Raw genomic sequence first — 20,913 nt, forward strand, 5'->3', positions numbered from 1 at the left:
ACTGATGTGTTTTTAAATGTAGCTACTATAGTAAGGTGAAACACACACTTGTTAGTTTGAGTCAATAATAAATGTTCATTGTAGTCATTAATCTCTTAATTTATTGCAGATAAATAGTTGGAGTGACAGTACGAGGAGAACAATGGGCAAAAGGCTTAAAAATAAGGCAGAACTAATGCGGTTGTATCATCTTTTAATACATTCAGAAGATGCCAAACATTTTTGGTTTTACTTTCTGTGAGAACAAAAATGGGTTTGGCTGTACATTATGAATAAGTCAGTAATGCAGGTGTACATTATAAATGTAATTTAAATAAATAAATAAAATAAAATCTTTAAATTATTGATTAATAATAGATTGAAAATGATTGAAAATAGATTACTTGCGACACCTAGTGAACTGATTGGTCCATTGCAGCTGGGTATTTGACAACATGGACAAGAATTTTAGGTTAAACATTTATTTAAAAATATATGAATAAATATTTATGGCACTGTGTGGATTTTTAGAAGCTGCAGTGGTTCACCAAAGTAATATTTAGAAGTACAATACCAGTCAAAAGTTTTAAATGTTTTTTAAAGAAGCCTCTTCTGCTCACCAAGTCTGCATTTATTTGATTCAAAGTACAGCAAAAACTGTAAAATTTAGAAATATTTTTACCATGTAAAATACTTGTTTTCTATTTGAATGTATTTTAAAATGTAATTTATTCTTGTGATTTCAAAGCTGAATTTTTAGCATCAGAACTCCAGTCACATGATCCTTCAGAAATCATTGTAATATTCTGATTTGCTGCTCAGAAAACATGTATTATTATTGCTATGTTGAAAACAGCTGAGTAGAATGTTTTTTCAGGTAATAATAATAATAAATGTTTCTTGAACAGCAAATCAGCATAATAGAATGTTTTCTGAAGGATCATGTGACACTGAAGACTGGAGTAATGATGTTGAAAATGTAGATTTGATCACAGGAATTAATTACATTTTAAAATATATTCAAACATAAAACAGTTATTTTAAATAGTAAAAATATTTCAGAATTTTACTGTTGTTTTGCTGTACTTCTGATCAAATAAATGCAGACTTGGTGAGCAGAAAAGTCTTCATTAAAAAACAATAAATATCTTACTGTTCAAAAACTTTTGACTGGTGGTATATATTAACTTGTAGATTAAGTATAGCACTAACCAGCTATTTCAACTATAACTCTATCAAACCACAATCACCCGTTCATAAAAATTAGACTAGATCAGGTGAGAGGTGAAATTTATACGTTTTATATTTTAATTTTCAGTTGAAAGCCCTAATGTTCATAGAGTGCAAATACATTCATAATGCAATAATGATCTTCACAGAAAAATATAAATGATGCTGTCATAAAAAGATATTGCATGAAATTCCAAAAGCAGCAAATTCAGTTTGATTTGCATCACATAGACAATACACGTCGACACGACAGTTATGGATAGCTTTATGCATATGGATACATCTTGATACAAAGACATTCTATATGAATCTTTTGCAAAAGAAACCATCTCTACGTTATACAGAAAACTCAGACAATTTTTGGTCCATACAAGAAACGCTTTTTTCCCTCATAATAACTGAAACTGCAGTACATTCGGCAGCTTCCTGCTCAGCTTAAGAAGCGCATGCAGTTCGACAATGCACACACAAATACTTATCAACGTCTGAAATGAAACGTCAATGTCAAAATAAATAGAAACAAGCCCGGCATACGTACACAGACCGAAAAGTGAGGGAAATGCCTGCTTTGTTTATGCCGTATTATTAACATGCATCTGAATCAAATAAACCAAATCGGCACTGAGGAGAAATGCATTACTGAGATGATCTGAAGCTCGAATTGCTACTATTTTATTGTAATGTGTCGACCTCTGTGTTTGAGAGAAGTAAGTGGGCACTCAGGTTAGGGCGATATTGGCACGAGAATTTCTAGTACTGTGTGGAAAGGTCAAAGCAGCAGCTTGTGTGTGTGTTTGTGAGTGTTAATGGCTCTCATAAGCACCTTCATCTGAAGTTCTCCTATCATCAGAAAAATTCCTCTGATATTAGGCAAAACCCACACTGATGTATGTACAAACACACACACACACAAAGCTTAGTTTATAGCATTTGGTACAAAAGGGCACATACAAACACACACACTCGCGCACACACACACATACAACAAAGCATGTACAAATAGTTACATGTACAATATCTGCTAACAAACGCACACACCTTTAAACATACATGAAGACACACGTAAAAGTGTAGGGTGATTTCTGTAGGTATGGCAAAGTAAACAAGCTTCACTCGCTCTCTTCTTTCTCCATGGCCGAGGTGGTTCAGATAAAAGGGTTCAGTGATGCTCCTCTGCTCGGGTAAACATTCCCCTAAGAGAAGTCATAGAAACACTTTTAACCCCTTACACACACATACTGAAAAATATTATGTGCTTATAGAGATCGAAGGCCAGTTCTGGGTTGATTACTTACAAATTGTAGTTCATTACTGAACATAATTACATGATAAAAATTGTCTAGTACTCTATTACATTACACTGATTTGAACATGATCGTTTTGTACCATATTGATATAAAAATACAAAATTATCAACAACACAGAGTGTATCAAACACCACATTACGGCAGGATTAGTTAAAAAACTAATAATTAAAGAGATAGTTCACCCAAGAATGAAAAGTTTCTAAAAATTTACTCAACCTCAGGTCATCTAAGATGTAGATGTTATTGTTTCTTCATCAGATTTGAAGAAATTTAGCATTGCATTACATCACTTGCTCATCAGTGGATCCTCTGCAGTGAATGGGTGCTGTCATAATAAGAGTTCTAACAGCTGATTAAAAACATCACAATAATCCACAAGTAATTCATACGACTCCAGTTCATCAATTATTGTCTTATGAAGTAAACAGCTATGTGTCATGATCCACTGGCATATCTGTTTTTGCTCGACAATGGCGTTTGATCTAAGCATATTTTTCTCCTAGTTCAGGTGAGACAACTTCATTCTTTCATTGAAGAAATAATATTAGAGCATTTGTATTTTAGCTGGAAGAAAAAGTTAACTGATGTTAATTGATGGAATAGAGTCAGGTTGATTACTTGTGGATTATTGTGATGTTTGTATCAGCTGTTTAGACTCTAATTCTGACAGCACCCATTCACTGCAGAGGATCCAATGGTGAACAAGTAATGTAATGGCAAATTTCTCCAAATCTGATGAAGAAACTAAATTACAGTCAAGGTCAAAAATTTACATACACCTGCAAAATGAATCTGCAAAATGTTAATTATTATACCAAAATAAGTGGGATCATACTAAATTTTTTTTTTTTTTTTTTTTTTTTTTTTTTTTTTTAAGTTATTTTGGTGCTCCAGAAGGAGAAACAATGCATTAAGAGCTGAGGGTGAAAACTTTTTGAATTTGAAGATTAGGGTAAATGTAACTTATTTTGTCTTCTGGGAAACATGCAAGTATCTTCGGTAGGTTTTGAAGGGCAGTACTAAATGAAAAAAATATAATATTTAGTTCAAAAGTTTACACCCCTGGCTCTTAATGCATCATGCTTCCTTTTGGCGTATCAGTGAGCATTTTAACCTTCTGTAATAGTTACATATGAGTCCCTCAGTTGTCCTCAGTATGAAAAGAAGGATCTCAAAATCATACAGTCATTGTTGGCAAGGTTTCATAAACACGAAAATGCTAAAAAAACAAAAAACAAAGAATTTGTGGGATATGAATGATTTTTTGAAGAACAGCGGGCAGTTTAACTGTTCAGGACCAACAAGGGGCTCATGAACAACTGTCACTAAACAAAAAACACAGCTGTGGATCATTCATTGAGAATCAAGTGTATGCAAACTTTTGAACGGGTCATTTTTATAAATTCAACTATTATTTTTTGTTGTGGACTATATGTACATGTCTTTTATGTAAAAAGATCTTATTCAGGTCAGTACTAAATAAAAAATAACATGCATGATCCCTTTTATTTTGGTAAAATAATTAACATTTTGCAGATTCTGCAAGGTGCATGTAAACTATTGACCTCAGCTGTATCTACATCATAGATGGCCTGAAGTTGAGTAAATTTTCAGATTCATTTTTGGGTGAACTATTCTTTTAAATCTTAAAAACTGTAAATTAAAAGAAATAAATAATTTAAAAATAAAAAACAATCAAAAATAGACAAAATATTTAATTTATACATTTTTGTGTGGCCTTTTTCTATATAATTATAGCCACCTGACAAACATAATCTAATTACTGGTATTTAATTTTTGGAATCTGATTACGCAATCTAGATTAAAATCAGTTACTTCCTGCACTGTATAAGGCATACAGTCTGACATTAAGTTGAAACTACAATCTGTAAGTGATTTACAATATATAGGCACAGAGTTATTTACTACACTCCTTTTACTGACTCTTAGCATAGAAAGAAAATCATGCTTACGGTAAAAGGGTTGACAGACATTGGTCGTGGGACTTTAGGGACCGACTCAGGGGCAGGAAATGAGTTGAAACCTACAAACAAACAAGCCAACAGGATAAAAATAGCACACATTTCAGTTTAGGTCCACAAAACTGCCTCTTTCGGTGGTCATCTTGAGTTTTCTCTCTGCAGTGTCTCTTCTTAAGAGCTAATTCCTGACTGATTCTTTTAATTCATTAATGGACTATTTTAAGAACAAGATTTTCACTGCTGTTAAGCAGATTAAAAGACTTAAGCTTGCTATACTCACCGTTCGCTTCCTGGTTACTAGACTGTTGGTGTGAAAAAGCACTTTGGGTGGTGGGTGCAGGAAAAGAGACAGACTGAGGAAAGATGGCTGAGGAGGAGGCATCATCTGTCAATCAGAAAGACACTATGTTCTGAACATTGCATTTAAACACAACAAACATCTATCTATCTATCTGTTTATCTATCGTTCTGTCGTTCTATCTATCTGTCTATCTATCTATCAATCTATCTGTCTGTCTATCTATCTATCAGTCTATCTGTAATAGTTGTCCATCCATCCATCTATCTATCGGGTCCGTCCGTCCAACCAAACCCCCAACATCTGATTGAATCAATCAGTCCATCCATCTATCTGTCTGTCCATCCGTCCAACTAACATCTATCTGTTTATCTGTCCGTCCATCCATCCATCCGTCCATCCAACTAACATCGATCTATCTGTGTGTCAGTCTGTCGTTGTCTAACTAACATCTATCTATCTGTCCTTCTGTCCATCCTTCCATCCTTCTGTCAGACAGACAGAAAAATAGATAGATAGATAGACAGACAGACAATCAGTCCATCCAGCTATCTGTCCATCTGTCTGTCCGTCCGTCCATCCAACTAACATCTATCTATCTATCTATCATCTATCTATCCGTCCTTCCGTCCAACTAACATCTATCTATTTGTCTGTCCGTCCATTCAACATCTGTCATCTATCTGACAGATCTATGTATCTAGATGTATCTATCTGTCTGTCATCTGATTGAATCATTCAGTCGTCGATCCATCCATCCGTCCAACTAACATCTATCTATCTATCTGTCTATCATCTATGTATCTATCTGTCTATGTATCTATCTGTCTGTCATCTGATTGAATCATTCAGTCGTCGATCCATCCATCCATCCAACTAACATCTATCTATCTATCTATCTATCTATCTATCATCTGATTGAATCAATCTGTCTCTTTGTCTATTTATCCATCCTTCTGTGTGTCTCTCATATTTATGTCTATATTTATAATATTTAGATAGACAGTGTTGTGTTTTACTTTGGACATAAAAGACAGTTTGCATATTGAAAAGAGTGTTGAACTCTTGTTCAGGACATCAAGATAAATGTGCTGACTGCTAAAAACAAAGCGTATTATTTCCTCTAACACTTGGAATTCAGCCAAAAATAAATCCAACAAACCACTCTCTTCGCATTGGAATTTCACCAGGTGACATCACTGCTTATGTTGGCTTGGAGATGTACCGCTAGGTTTACAGCATTTGTGGGAGTAAGCATTTTACTTGATTTATTAGAAGCAAGGTCTCACAATAGTTCTGCACGGGAACACCAACATATCCAATTATCAGATTCATTGCTTTATGGATTAAGATCCTTTTAAGCCAAGTACACTCTGTCAGATTTATAGCACTGTAAAAATGTATCCTTCACAAGACATAACTATGGGCTTGTGTCCCACAATCAGATTAATGCTGACCCTTGGCTGCATAGACCCCTCACTGAGAAATGTTGGTTAATGTTGAGAAAAGGCTTGGTTAATCTGTGGTCAAGAATCTATAGGGGTTGCATGTATTTCTTTACAGTCATTTTCTAAGATAATCTCAGTCCATAAACACACTTAATTGACATATTAAAGGTAAAAACTGATCCTAGCTCTGATTTCTTTCCAAAAATGCTGGTAGCATCACATTGCACTGTACTGAATCACAGTCTTCCTGTTTTACAAAAGCCAAAACATAAAGTGAACTCAGGTACACATCTCTTACCTGAGGCTGTGCTTTTGAAGGGGTTACTAGGAGACAGAACAGGCTGGGCGCAACTGGCTGTAGAATTGAAGGGGTTTGGGAAATCTGAATCAGGGAGAGAAAAAAGTGTGGTTATGTGTCACACACTGTGGAAGGTCTCTCATTAGCACAAATTGTACTTTGGATTCAATTCCTGTTTTGACTTAATTATTGTGAATTTGCAGATGTTTCCATCTCAGAGACCGTTTGAGGTCATGCTATAAAATCATCCAAATGTTGCATTTCACAACCAAGCTGTGGTTCTGTTTAGAAAAACTCTGGGAATTGGAATCATTCTGGAACTGTGTATTTCAATCTAGTATTACTTGAATTTAAAGTTGAAAACTGAAAGGCAAGGCCTACTGTATATTAGTATCAATTCTGGATGGGTTAACTAGATAAATTACTAAAAACTACTTGAATTACTCACTTGCAAACGTTTGAGATCCAGAGGTGGCCTCTGGAACACCTGGAGAACTGAAAAGGAGAGAGAAAAGTGATTTGTTGAGAAACACCAAAAAGACAATACACTAGTACATAGAAATGCCATTAGCCATCTCAACAGTAGGTTGAGAAGATATTTTTTGTTTTAGTTTTGGCTTATGTGTCATAACTTCTATTTTATTGAAAGTTTTACCTTGCAGGGGTGGAACTGGAGGACAGACGGTTACTAAAGAGGCTGCTATACTGAGGGGGTCCATCAGAGGGAGCTGTTGTAATAGCTACAAAAGTATAAAAGGGCTTGTCAAATCCACATACTGTATGCAGCAACAAAATGTTTTACATGATTTGACATATTGACATTTTGTTTGAATTATCTTCATGGATTGGCTTAATAATGTTATAAAGAAAGGCATAGATAATTATATAACCCACAGCCTTTTTTCTTACCTGTGACAGGTGTGTTGTCTGAGAACACTTTATCAAGCTGTGATAAGGCTGCATACTTATCCTGAGTGACAGGGGGCGGAGCAGCAGAACTTAGAGTGTTGTGGGCGTGGCTTAGACCCCCAAAATCCAAACTCAAAGATTTAGGGAAGGCCCTAAATGGAGCTCCACCCCCAGTTGACAGAGTGCGACCTGAACCAATCAGAAAGGCCATCAGTTATTGTGCTCTTAATGCTTTTGCATTCAGTGTTGTTACTGTTAACTAAAACTATTCAAAATCATTTTCATGAACTGAAACGAAGCTGGAAAAAAATTATTATAAACATAATATAATATATATTACACGAAACACTGAAATAGAACTACATTAAACCTAAACAGAATATATAAGGCCAGATTTACTAAACAGGACAAATTCGCGTTATAGCATAATTCCATGAAAGCGCCGATGGTAAGGGAAAATTCTGTGTGTAATTTACAATGCGCATATTAAGAACACAGATGCAGCCAGATCATTTCCATAATGACCAGCACAATCCACCAAGGGCAGTGCAAATTGCAGCCTGCTTTAAGACATGCTTGTTTTGGGCGTTAAATAATGGCACAAATATCAGTAATTTGACATGCACAAACAGTAAATCGCATTGTGTGATTCATTTTAATACTCTCCTCCCATAAATTTTGCGTCTGAAAGGGAAACTCCTACAAATGCATATTCAATAAGGTCAGGCACAAAAATATGTCCATGCCTTTTCAGCGTTAATTCTAATTCTAAATCCTGACAAAAAGACAGTTTGCGCCGGCACAAGCTATTAGTAAATCTGGCCCTTAATTACTAAAATGTAAGCTAAAATTAAAACCCTAAAATATAAAAATAAAAGCCGTTTCTAAATGCTAACAAATACTGTTACAATGCAACTTTTTTTTTTTAGATGCATGAAAAATATTAGGTTTTAATATTTAAGAATCCAACCTCTACATTTTCCCCAATACATGTTAAATCTTAAACATACCCATGTTCAGATTCAAAGGAAAAAGTCAGAAATCAATGCAATTAAATACTATATTTTTACATTTGTGACCACAAAACCAGGTTTAAGTAGCCCCGGGTATATTCGTAGCAATAGCCAAAAATATATTGTATGGATCAAAATTATAGATTTTTCTTTTATGCCAAAAATCGTTATGGATCATGTTCCATGAAGATATTTTGTAAATTTCCTACTGTAAATATATCAAAACTTAATTTTTGATTAGTAATATGCATTGCTAAGTGCTTAATTTGGACAACTTTAATGGTAATTTTCTCAATATTTAGATTTTTTGCACCGTCAAATTCCAGATTTTCAAATAGTTGTATCTCAGCTAAATATTGAGGGGGACGGGTCTTTGCAAAGGGTCAGTTTTAAAGTGATGCCAAGCTGCTATGCAATTACTAGGGCTGGGCGATATGGCCAAAAAATTATCACAATCATTTTTTTAATATCAGTCAATATCGATAATTAATGAAAAACAGTAGTCTAAATACATTTAATGCATAAATGTTATAGCTTTATCACAAAAGATACTGTAATTATATTACTCCACTTCAGTAGGCTACATTTAATACATGTCTACATTAATAATAAAACTCGACACAAATATGCCCACAATTCTGACACAATACCACTGTGCAGTTAGTCTTACTACAGTAAAGTCCATGGTAAATGATGGCGATTTGTAGATTTCTGACTGTATCGTTGCGTACAGTGTTTCTTCTGCTTGTCAGCACTGTATCATCTGGCTGTAAACTGAGTAATTTGTGTCCCGAATTCTGCTACTAATTTATAGTGTTCTTTGTCTGTTTGATTACGTCATTAATTGATCTTTACCACACATCTCTACCATATGTAACTACATCAAGCTACTACTACATATATTGTAAAAATGTCAATTTGGTGTAAAGCTGCTTTGCAACGATATGTATCGTGAAAAGCGCTATACAAATAAATTTGAATTGAATTGAATTGAATTCTTCATTGAATTCAAGCGCTTCACACCGACTTTCATCAGCGAGTGAACGCATCCGCCCTAGTAAGTTCGCGCCGCGCCGCCGTTTGAAATTTGATCCGAGCGGGTAAACGGTCAGAGTGGCTCGCTGCTTTCTCCTTCTTTCCAAAGCGCTCTGTAGCTTGCGCTTCCGTGGCGTCTGCCGTTGCTAAGCAACCATGAACTGCGCTCTCAATGAAGACGCGTAAGTTTCAGCAAAGGACAAACGGATGTTCAGCACTAAAAATCGCTTGCTGTAGCTCTGCTACTAAATTTATTTTAAAATGGCTATCCCCATATAGCTATGATAAGCTGTTTCTCCATCTTGGCTAAGCTTTCAATGTTGTTACGAGAAAGATGAAGCTATGCGCTTGCGGCATTCTGAAAATGTTTTTATCTGGATGCGGCACGGAAGCGCCTGGAAAAACCGAGCGCGTCGCTACCGCGTCTACATTTGAAATAACGAACTTGAGCGCGTAAAAGACGCGATATGTGAATGGCCCCTTAGGGGCCGTTGAATGGCACTCTCAATAAAGACGCGGAAGTTTCATCAAAGGACAAACGGATTTCCAGCACTAAAAATCACTTGCTGTAGCTCTGCTACTAAATTTATTTAAAAATGTACAGCTATGATCTGCTGTTTCTCCATCTTGGCTGAGCTTTCAATGTTGTTACGGAAAAGGATGAAGCTAATTGGTTGAATCTTGTCACATGACCCGCGGTGCGCTTGCGGCATTCTGAAATGTTGAGATGTTTTCAACTCGACGCGGCGCGGACGCGCCTGAAAAAACCAGCGCGTCGCACCGCGTGCGCGTCGCTTCCGTTATGAGCGCGGCTGCCGCGCGTCTACATTTGAAATAACAAACTTGAGCGCGCAAAAGACGCGATATGTGAATGGTCCTTACGTTCCGCCTTTGCTGCATAAAACATTATATCAAACATTTATCGAACTCTTGTTATTGTTTATCGAGGAAATTTATATCGCACCATAATTATCGTTATCGATTTATCGCCCTAGTAGTTACTATGCTTGTTCTAGAAAAATCGTCCAGCGGTTGTTAAGGTATTCTGGGTCGTCACTATGTTACTTGCTCAGGGGCCCAAGTCAAAAGGTCTCACCCCTGAGTTTCTGTGATAATCTAGTCTCTAGATGTGGCTCATTTCAGTCCTTTGATGTTAGTTGATAGGATTTTTCTGCCTGTATTTATTGCCTGCGAGGCAAAAATCATACGTCTGATAAGAAAACTAACTGCACCTCTCTCCTCAACAAGCCGCATGAGTTGTGATGATCACACAGTACAAGTTTGTAGCACGAAAGCATTTGTGTGCTAAAGTCTGAGGAATATTAACAGTAATACAGATAAATATTCCAGGATAATAACTAATATTAGAATAATATTTCAGTATATTCTACAAATAATTCTACACATTCTTCCACATCAACAGGTTATGTGTGAGTACAGATGTGAGACAAAGCAGTCGCTGATCTGGGCGATTTTCTAAATATACCTTTACTTTAAAGCCTGTGCCTTTTTCATTATCAAAGAGCAGATTGTCTCTCCTTGACCTGGCAGAGCTGTGATGTAGGGCTTTGAAGTTGCAGGCTGGAGCGGGTGCAGGACACATTCAATATCATTCTGTGACTTTAGCATGGCACTGCTGGTATTTAGAAACTCTCTCTCAGGATGCTGCAGTGAGAAACATCTCTGACGCTAGGCTGAACTGGGTGATGAGCTAAGGTGTTTTTTAAAATAGCTTCTTAGCTTTTGTAGCTTGTTTCACTTTACTGGCTTATATAATACTGTGGCCACAAACTGCTGACATCCTGAGTAGTCTGTATTTACAGCATCTTACACTAATTCTAGCTTGGTCATTTGATCTTGATCTAAACCACAGGCTTTCCACTGGTTTGTTGTTAACAGCATTATTCCATGCAGGCTCAATTCTGCATAGCGTCAAGCTTTTCCTCTTTCTGTTTCTTCCTCTATGACATGCTCACATATGCACAGAGATTATAACAGCACGCTAATGAATGCATTTTCTTTTTTGGCTTGTCAGGGCTGGCTCATTCAGCATTGCAGCCAGATGGTCTGAGGTATAGCTGAAGTGTCTGCTTTGCACAATCACTCATAATCACATATATCGTTTAAGCGACTTACCTAAAGTAAAGCTGTTTTTGAAAGTGCTACTTGCTGTGAAATAAAGGATAAGGGAAGGAAGATGAGATTAAATAAAACTGTTATGGCTTTGACTACTGAAGAAAGACTAATAGACACAATATGTGTGTGTTTGTGTACCTGAAGGACGTGGAAGGGCTGGAAAAGAGGAGGGATGATTCTGGTGTCCCAATCCAGAAGAAATTGTTCCTGGCCTCTGTCTCTCCACACCACTTAACAATGTGTCTTAGATAGAGAGACAGTAAAACATTTTAATAAAAATGAAAGCACAAATCAGTCTAATGATGACTCAGTACATCTGTGTTAATAATCAGAAGAGGAAGGAGGTAGACAACACAGACCCAGGGGGAAGAGAAGACAGGAAAAGATGAAGAAAAACAGACTGAGGAAAGGAAAGAAGAGCAGATGGGTAGAGGCGAGAATTCGCAGGCTGTACCTTTAATGGGATGATCTCTGAAGCTCTGTGAGCGAGTTGGTCTGGCAGTGAACACCTCAGTACGGCTATCAGCTGGGGAGACAGCAGGAGCTCTGTCCCATATTGACAACTGGGACTGGGACTGTGGGAATACACACACGCACACACACACACATTAAAAATCAGATCAGCACCCTCGGTGTGACACATTTTGGGACTAGTTTTCAGATTAGAGATGAAAGCATGTTAAACAGCCTGAACCAAAACCCTCCTTCACTCTTACGGTTCAATTCAAAGAGTTCTGTTACAGCAGTACATCAGAAATGTGCTCATAATCTAGTTCATTAAAGTGAAAATTACAGCTTTGATACTCCTTTACTGATACTAATCTTATTTCTTACTCCATTTTCTTCATTTTCATCATTTTATGTAATTTCTCTTCCATTTATAATAATAATATACAATATTATTATATATACAATAATTTGTATATTCTATTTTCCTTATTTTTTCCTTTAAATTCTTTAAAGTAAACTTACAGCATTAAAACTTCACTGATACTAATCCTATTTGTATACTCTATTTTCCTTCTAAGATCATTTAGTAATTTATATTTATAATAATAATAATATAGTTATTTACTGTAAAATTACAGCTTTAAAGCTTCTCTGAAACTGAGCCTATTTGTATTCTATATGTTCCTCCTATAAATCTGTTTCTGTAATTTATTTTCCGCTTGTAATAATAATTTAGTTAATTTAAGTGAATTTACACCTTACAGCTTCACTGACATTAAGCCTGTGTATGCTCCATTTTCTTTCAAAAATCCTTTGTTGTAATTATTTATTAATTTATGATTTGTTTTAATATAATTAATATTTTATTTACAATACCTGTCGAAAGTTTTTTAACAGTAAGATTTTTAATGCTTTTCAAAAACGTCTCTTCTGCTCACCAAGCCTGCATTTATTTGATCCAAAGTACAGCAAAAACTGTAAAATTTTGAGATATTTTTACTGTTTAAAATAACTGTTTTATTTTAATGTATTTTAAAATGTAATTTATTCCTGTGACTTCACAACCGAATTTTTAGCATCATTACTCCAGTCACATGATCCATCAGAAATCATTTTTAATATTCTGATTTGCTGCTCGAAAAACATTTATCATGTTGAAAACAGCTGAGTGGATCTTTTTCAGGTTTCTTTGATAAATAGAAAGTTCAGAAGAACAGCATTTATCTGAAATAGAAATCTTTTGTAAATGTCTTCACTTTTGATCCATTTAAAGCATCCTTGTTAAATAAAAGTATTAATTTCTATCATTTTTTTTCCAAAAAAAAAAAAGCTTTTGAATGATATAGTATATAATGTTACAAAAGCTTTTTATTTCAGATAAATGCTGATCTTTGGATCTTTCTGTTCATCAAAGAATCTTGAAAAAAATGTACTCAAAAAATATTAAATATTGATAATAATAATAAAAAATGTTTCTTGAACAGCAAATCAGTGTATTAGAATGATTTCTGAAAGCTTATGTGAACAGTGAAGACTGAAGTAATGATCCTGAAATTTTAGCTTTGATCACAGGAATAAATTACATTTTAAAATATATTCAAATAGAAAACTTTTATTTTAAATAGTAAAAATATTTTACAATTTTTACAGTTTTTACTGTGCTTAGGCTTGGTGAGCAGAAGAGACTTAACAATCTGTGTTAATATTCATTAATAAACAGCTGTTACATTTTTGTTCATGTTAGTTCACAGTGCATTAACTAATGTTTACAAACACAACTTTTTTATTGTGATTTTAATAATGCATCCTAAAAAATGAACATAACCAAGGTTTTAAATGCTGTTGAAGTATTGTTCATACCTAGTTCATGTTAACTAATGTCGCTAACAAATGTTAACTAATAAACCTTACTGTACATTATTATAAATGGAAAACAAAATTACTTCAAATGATTAATTGTATTATTATTACTCCCAACTTTTTTATGTCAGTCACATAATAATACTGCTAATAAATATCAAGATATTGAACTTTTTTGCCATTTCTCTCTTAGTTTCTTTTGTCTCTTCAAATATTTTTCCTCATTTCATACTCACCAGTGTCCGAGTGGGCCGGGTAGTGGGGTTCAGAGGATGTCCTGGTGGAGGTTGATTCTGAGCGGGACCGTGTGGAGCTGGAATCGCCTGAACCCCTGGACCCCATGGTGACTCACTCACATCTCTGCGAATCTTGCTTTTAGAGAAATGCCTAGAAAAACAGACACTTCTTAGTATGGCATTCTTTGACTTTTATCAATAGATAATGCAGGGGGCAAAATCAGAATGGTTTAAGGCCATGTATTGATCATTCAGTTTGATCCACACTTAAACTGCCTTTATTAGGGCCTATGAAATCCATTTTATTTTTTCCCAAATTCCGTTTTTTCCATTTTAATTTTTCTCAACTCCTTTTTAATGGTTAAATTAAATTTTATTAATCAAAGAGCATGTCTAATTCATTCAAATCATGAAATGTATACAATTTCACATCAATTTAATTAACGTTTAACAAAAATGACATGTTTAGGGCCCTATAAAATGTTTTATTTTTTCTCACCATATGTTTTGTTGTTATTGTTTTGGCAAACAAAGGGGAATTTACTATTAAAATTAAAACATGGAAGAAATGTTGTGTGACTATACCCTAAAAAATAATGTTTTTCATTTTAGTAGTAGTAGTAATAGCAGTAATATATATCTGGCACAATGTCTTTAAGTTAAACCGGACTTATTTTGTCGAGTTGCTGTGTCTACCTTAACATTTCTGTGTGTATGTGATATAAGGCTAGTTTTCCTAAAATATAACAGTCAAATGCTCATGAAGTGACTCTCAGCAGATATCGTTTATGTATTTATGTCCTCATTTAGTGAGACGAGACACTGAAATCACCGTGAGCGTCATGCACGCTTCAGTGTGTGTAGTAAACAAAACCACTCGTCTGCTCCATTCATTAAAATAGAGACACACAAAACATGCAGAATTCACATTTAAATGGTATTTTTGCGGAGTAATATTTACAGATACTAGTACATATTGCGGTTTGATTAATTAATTCAAACTTTGACAAATTCCGTGACATTCCGCGTTATTCAGTACATTCCGTGTTTATGACTGGATTCCGCGATTCCATCCACGTTTTCCGCATCGCGGAAACCATAGGGCCCTACTTCATGACCACACTTCTTCTCACTCACCATTTCTTTCTCTCATATTTGTCCTGCAAGAACTCTTTCAGCTTCTGTGTGTCACGAGCATCAAAACAGCCATCTGTTTTGGGGTCAAATGTGCAGAGCCAGGTCCTCCTTCCAACCTAACGACCCCATAAACGGAGAACACAGTTAATCTCCTTTTAAAGCCTCATTAACAAAGTTTACACAGTCTGTTACAGGCTAATCGTCATATAGCATAGAGTACTTCCTAAGAGATATTTGCTTGCGTTTTAATGTAAAATAGACATTGCGCACCACTATTTAGGAAGCATTTTACATCTTTGTGGTTATGTTTGCTATTAACTTGAAAGCTTTATTATTACTGAACATTAATGATTAATGCAAACATATCAAACAGCTACTGTTTATTGCATTACAAGGAAACTCTCTGTTCTAATATGATGTTTCTGAGGAACTTCAACCAATTAGACTCTGACCCAGATGCTCAGTGACATAAATTGCCAAAAAAGCACACATTTTTAACATCGAATAAGCTTAGGTGCCATTTATCAGGCTCAGTTACGCTTTGTGATTTGTGTATGGATTAGTAACGATTTAGCCGTGTAGTTTTCATTTATCATTCACATAAGTGTCATCGCCAGCACCGATATTTGCCGTGCCTGTCTGTTCCTTCTCATACTCAAAGTGCTTTACTGACAGTAAGAGGAGGAATGAGTCAGATGAATTTTTTGCCAGTGTTATACAAGCAATGGCACCCACCCTCTGAGCATTCAGAGTTGGCTTCAGCTGCAATGAGCAAGAATCCTGTAGTGCCAATCGTGGGTGTGAATGTGAGTATGTGTGTGTTGGTCGGGGAGTGAAAGAGCGGTGCCTGTAGTTGAACCCCATTCATATTCACTCACACATTTATGGGAAAAACACAGTATATTATGTACTATAACACTCTCTATGTGGTGCCCACACACCATTCAAACACAGATGATTTCATATTTGAGTGTCTAACATTTGCCACATTATATGATGGAAAGCATCAAATGTTTTCAGTCTTTCATTTCCACAGATGGACTGGGTAATTTTACATATGCACTTTGACACACATCCAGCCAAAAATAAAGTGCGAAAGTCTATCCCTTTCACTTGTGGTATTTTCTATTAATAGAATTCAGAGTATGTTACATATGAGCTTGTTGATGGTTAAAATGAGATATATGTCTATGCAAAAAATGTTCTGTATTTGCTTATGTTTTAATTTTGTGACATTTTGTGCCTATTGTAATTCAGTTTTAACACTATATGAAGATTTCATGCAAAACCAGCTAAAAACCATCTCGGTCAAAAAATAGATAATGATACTTAGTGAATGCTCCTTACACATAGTATACTTCCATCAAATACTTTTACTTCAAACTTGCTAAATTCCAGCCTCAGCCCAATCAGAAGTACCAGTACTTACATAGGTTCCCTTTTAATTTTAGTCAGTGATTTTTTTTTCCCTTAAGGCTCCTATGTAAATGCCTTCTTTGCATGAGTAACAGGCCAGTGCTATGTTTATCTTGAGGTTTGGGTTTACTGTTTATTCTGAAGGTCAGGAATTTTTACCATTACGATGGCAAAAATGCATGTTTCCCAACTGATTTTCATTTAAAAGTAACCCTTTGTTCTTCTTTCAACATTTTTTCCCAAGAAATTATTTATAATTATGATCATTTGATTATATGATATGGTATATGATATACAGTTTAATTTGATTAACGTGACATATATTATATACACTACCAGTCAAAAGTTTCTGAACAGTAAGATTACAGAACAATTAAGATTTTAATGTTTTTTTTTAAAAGAAGTCTCTTCTGCTCACCAAGCCTGCGTTATTTTGATCCAAAATACAGCAAAAGCAGTAATATTGTGAAATATTTTTGCTTTCTATTTGAACAGATTTTAAAATGTAATTCATTCCTATGTTCAAAGCTACATTTTCAGCATCATTACTCCAGTCTTTAGTGTCACATGATCCTTCAGAAATCATTATAATATGCTGATTTGCTGTTCGAGAAACATTTTTATTGTTATCAATATTTAAAACAGCTGAGTACATTTTTTCAGGATTTTTTGAAGAATAGAAAGATCCAAAGATCAGCATTTATCTGAAATAAAAGGCTTTTGTAACATTATACACTATACCATTCAAAAGCTTGGAGTCAGTATAATGTTTTGTTTTTTTGGGGGGGTGGGGGAAAGAAATTATAGAAATTAATATTTTTATTTAGCAAGGACGCTTTAAATTGATCAAAAGTGATGATAAAGACAATTAAACTCAACTGTTTTCAACATAATAATAATAATAAATGTTTTTGAGCAGCAAATTAAAATATCACAATGATTTCTGAAGGATCATGTGACTGGAGTAATGGTGCTAAAAATTATTCAGCTTTAAAATCACAGGGATAAATTACATTCGAAAATATATTCAAATAGTAAACAGTTATTTTAAATAGTAAAATATATTTAGCTATTTTAGCTGTACTTTGAATCAGTTAAATGCAGTCTTGGTGAATAGAAGATACTTCATTGAAAACATTAAAAATCATACTGTTCAAAAACTTTTTTTTTTTAATAGATCAGGCACCAAATAAACAAGACTTTATTTACTTTTGGGTGCAAGGAGGGTATGATTTTGCCCACCAATACAAATTTGCCAACTTATACTATGCCCTACAAGCATGTACTCAATTTAGTACAGATAAGTGCATACTTTTAAGTGTGTAAAAGAAGAGCATTTCAAGGTATGGGACGAACTACCACTTCACGTTAGATTATATTAAACATTTTTATTTTAAAAAATGAAAGGAAAGTTAATTTCACCCTCTATGAGCTCTAAACGAAAAAGCAAGCTGTCTCCCGTTCACAGCATCACTTATGCACTAGTAGACCTGTCACTTACCTCGTTGCCATGGTTTTGCAAAAACTCCACTTCCTGTTGGGAGAAGGTTGTCATGGAAATAGACTTAACTCTGTGGGGTGGGTTGAGCCCTCTCCTGAAACAGAAACAAACCGCAAGCACAAACTGCGTGGTTAAACACGAAACTGTGAAGAAACGTTCAGCGGGTTGGCATTTATTTGAATACAAACAGGAGGAACGTGTGAGGTAAACGTGTGCAGGGCTGTGAACGGGATAGTAAACTGCAAAGAACGTCTTGCAGGAACAAATTACAAAACCGTGAAGGAACGGGCTGCTTTTTCCCCTCCAGTGCTAGTGAACAACTAGCTCATTCGTGTTCGTAAGTGCAGACTGAAATGTGTGGAAGTGGAATCACACCATTCCTTTGCTGGCATGCAGAAAACAGCATATATTGATGCCAAACCTGAAATCATGACGAAACGATACGTAACACAAGCGAGACTGGGACACGCCTGAAAACGACAAAGTAGTAATTACCGACTGCCTTGAATGTAAACACAACTAGAGATCTCTGGAGCTCACGCTGACAGCGCTGCATGTAGCCACATATTTTCCAGAGTTACTGAAAAACACTAATAATCACACGCGTTATTACTCACAGCATTCCAGAGCATGACGTGCATACGAAGCAGCCCACGGTGATGTCGATGTAAGTCACCCCGGGTTGGTTGCACTCGAAGCAGTGCTTGTTCACTCCCGTCTGCGCGAGCTCGCGGACCTTGCGGGCGCATATCTCCTGGTTGTCCCGGTGCTTTCGGTTCGACATGCTGGTGCCCTGCAGTCGCACACACCCCCTGGCCCTCAAGACTGTTGTGGGGGAGCCGTTCACTCGGCCGCCGTTGCACTTGAATTCCCCCGTCGTAGTATGGTTCTTCTCACGCCCGCATTCTGAAGGCGCCTATGCGGCTGGTGGTCTTCTCATGCACTGAGTTGAAGCGATCTTACATGCGTAGTCTCTCGTGGTCACGACTGGCCGATCCGCCTGGAGTTTTACAACCGCCCTGTTTATTTATTCATTGCTGCGGTTTTCTCCTCTGGGCGCAAAGAAAATCCGATTCTCATTATTCTTCCTCGCTCCACTGATTCCTCTCCGTATCAAAGCGTAGTCTCTGCTGTTGCGCACCCGTCTCTCCTTTCAGATTCTGGGGAGATCGCGAACAGAAACCAAGACGAGGACGAAGGAGGCAACTCAGAACCCACGGTGCCTCTGGAAAGCGAATGCACGCAGCGGGATAAGTGGGGACTAATCTGCTTAACAATATTTTGTTTTTGATGTCCGTGTGCTCATTATTTTGTGCTTATTTATTTCCAGTGTTACCCAGCAACGTGAGATTTTTATCTTGGACACGAGTAAGGTTTATCACGCCCTTCTGTATGACGTTTGAAATAAAAAATGCTGTCCTTCGTGTGTTTATTAACTCTTTACACGAAGTACCCAATCGACATGCAGTGTCCCTCATGGACCACGACTGAAAAAAGAATAGCGTAACGATCAGATGGGAAACACTTAAGATGAATTTTAAGTGAGTGCATCCTGTTGACACATTCTTCTGTTAAATTACATTATCGGAGACATCTCACCAGTTATTCTGATGTAATGTTGGCCTGGTTCCTGGTCTTGCAGTGAGTGAAAACACAAGATGCGTGAGCTGCAGTGGCAACTGCCAACCAGCAGATGTAGCAGTTTCGCCAAACATCCGATTTAGCTGTAAATGTCATTTAAGTTAGTTAACAGAAATGTTTAAGTTGTGTGTTTATTTACTTATTGTACAACTTCTCTATTGACCTTTCTTTATAACATTATATTACCCATAAATCAAATATAGAGGTGAAAATGGTTATATGACCTTATGTCAGTGAACTTGTGAGTAAAGACAAGATTATTTTCTCTGTATTGCTTAGGTCATTTTTATGTAATTATCCCAAAAGAAATTAGTATCACTTTATTATTAAACACTTTTTAGTAATCATGTTATGCAAAAAAAATAAAATAATAAAATAAAATAAAAAGCTCTGTGCAGTTGTAATTTAAAAGCATAAAAGACATTTTTAATGTTACTACAATTGCAATATAATTCCCAGGGTTTCTGCAGGTCTTAAAAAGCCTTAATTTAAAGTCTTGAAAAATTGAACAAAATTAGTAAGTAAAAAAAGTAAGAAAAGAAATATCTGTCAGTGAGTAATGAAAATGTAATTTCCTTTTGAATACGTTAATTTTTCTTAGCTTATTGGTAGATACTTGTTATTGTTTTAGTCATAAACTCTTAATTTTCTTCTTAAGTAAAAGCTGTGTCATTTAGGAGGTCGTAAAAGATATTTCCATATTCTGGTGGTGGTTGGGAGCACACGTATTCAAGCGTCAACATTTATTATTTTTATTATTATTATTTATTTTTTGTGGAAAATTAATTACAATGGGAAAATAATCTGCTGGAAGTTGTATTTTGAGACTTTAAAGTGTGAGAAAAATTTTAGAAAAATTTGAGAAACATTTTCTGATTATTAAAACTCATGTTCTGCTTCATTGACATTTAGGGAACATTGTGTTCCCTTCTATTGAATTTCTTTTCTTTCTTTTTTTTTACCTTCATAAAACCTGCAGAAACCCTCTTTTTGTTGTTTCTAGCGCTGTCACAAAGTTTTTGTTTCCTTGATATATG

At 35.6% G+C, this 20,913-nt stretch overlaps 1 protein-coding gene across 3 annotated transcripts; it reads right to left on the reverse strand.

Moving 5' to 3' along the window:
- Positions 1-78: 78 nt before the first annotated feature.
- On the reverse strand, positions 79-19,965 carry agfg2 (ArfGAP with FG repeats 2). Of its 3 annotated transcripts, none has more exons than XM_051115114.1 (14): positions 19,835-19,965; positions 18,236-18,329; positions 15,319-15,434; positions 14,182-14,332; positions 12,090-12,210; positions 11,774-11,878; positions 11,636-11,668; positions 7,452-7,640; positions 7,198-7,282; positions 6,991-7,037; positions 6,543-6,626; positions 4,779-4,883; positions 4,490-4,560; positions 79-2,402 (listed from the first exon to the last, which is right to left on the reverse strand). In XM_051115114.1, the coding sequence occupies exons 1-14, from the start codon at positions 19,948-19,950 to the stop codon at positions 2,355-2,357; spliced, it is 1,365 nt and encodes a 454-aa protein (XP_050971071.1). In that variant the 5' UTR covers positions 19,951-19,965; the 3' UTR covers positions 79-2,354. The 3 variants fall into 3 exon arrangements, with proteins under 3 accessions (XP_050971071.1, XP_050971069.1, XP_050971070.1); XM_051115112.1 differs by lacking the exon at positions 19,835-19,965 and adding an exon at positions 18,853-19,819; XM_051115113.1 differs by lacking the exons at positions 11,636-11,668; positions 19,835-19,965 and adding an exon at positions 18,853-19,820.
- Positions 19,966-20,913: the final 948 nt, after the last annotated feature.

This window comes from Labeo rohita, chromosome 7 (assembly GCF_022985175.1).
Source record: "Labeo rohita strain BAU-BD-2019 chromosome 7, IGBB_LRoh.1.0, whole genome shotgun sequence".
Lineage (NCBI taxonomy): Eukaryota > Metazoa > Chordata > Actinopteri > Cypriniformes > Cyprinidae > Labeo > Labeo rohita.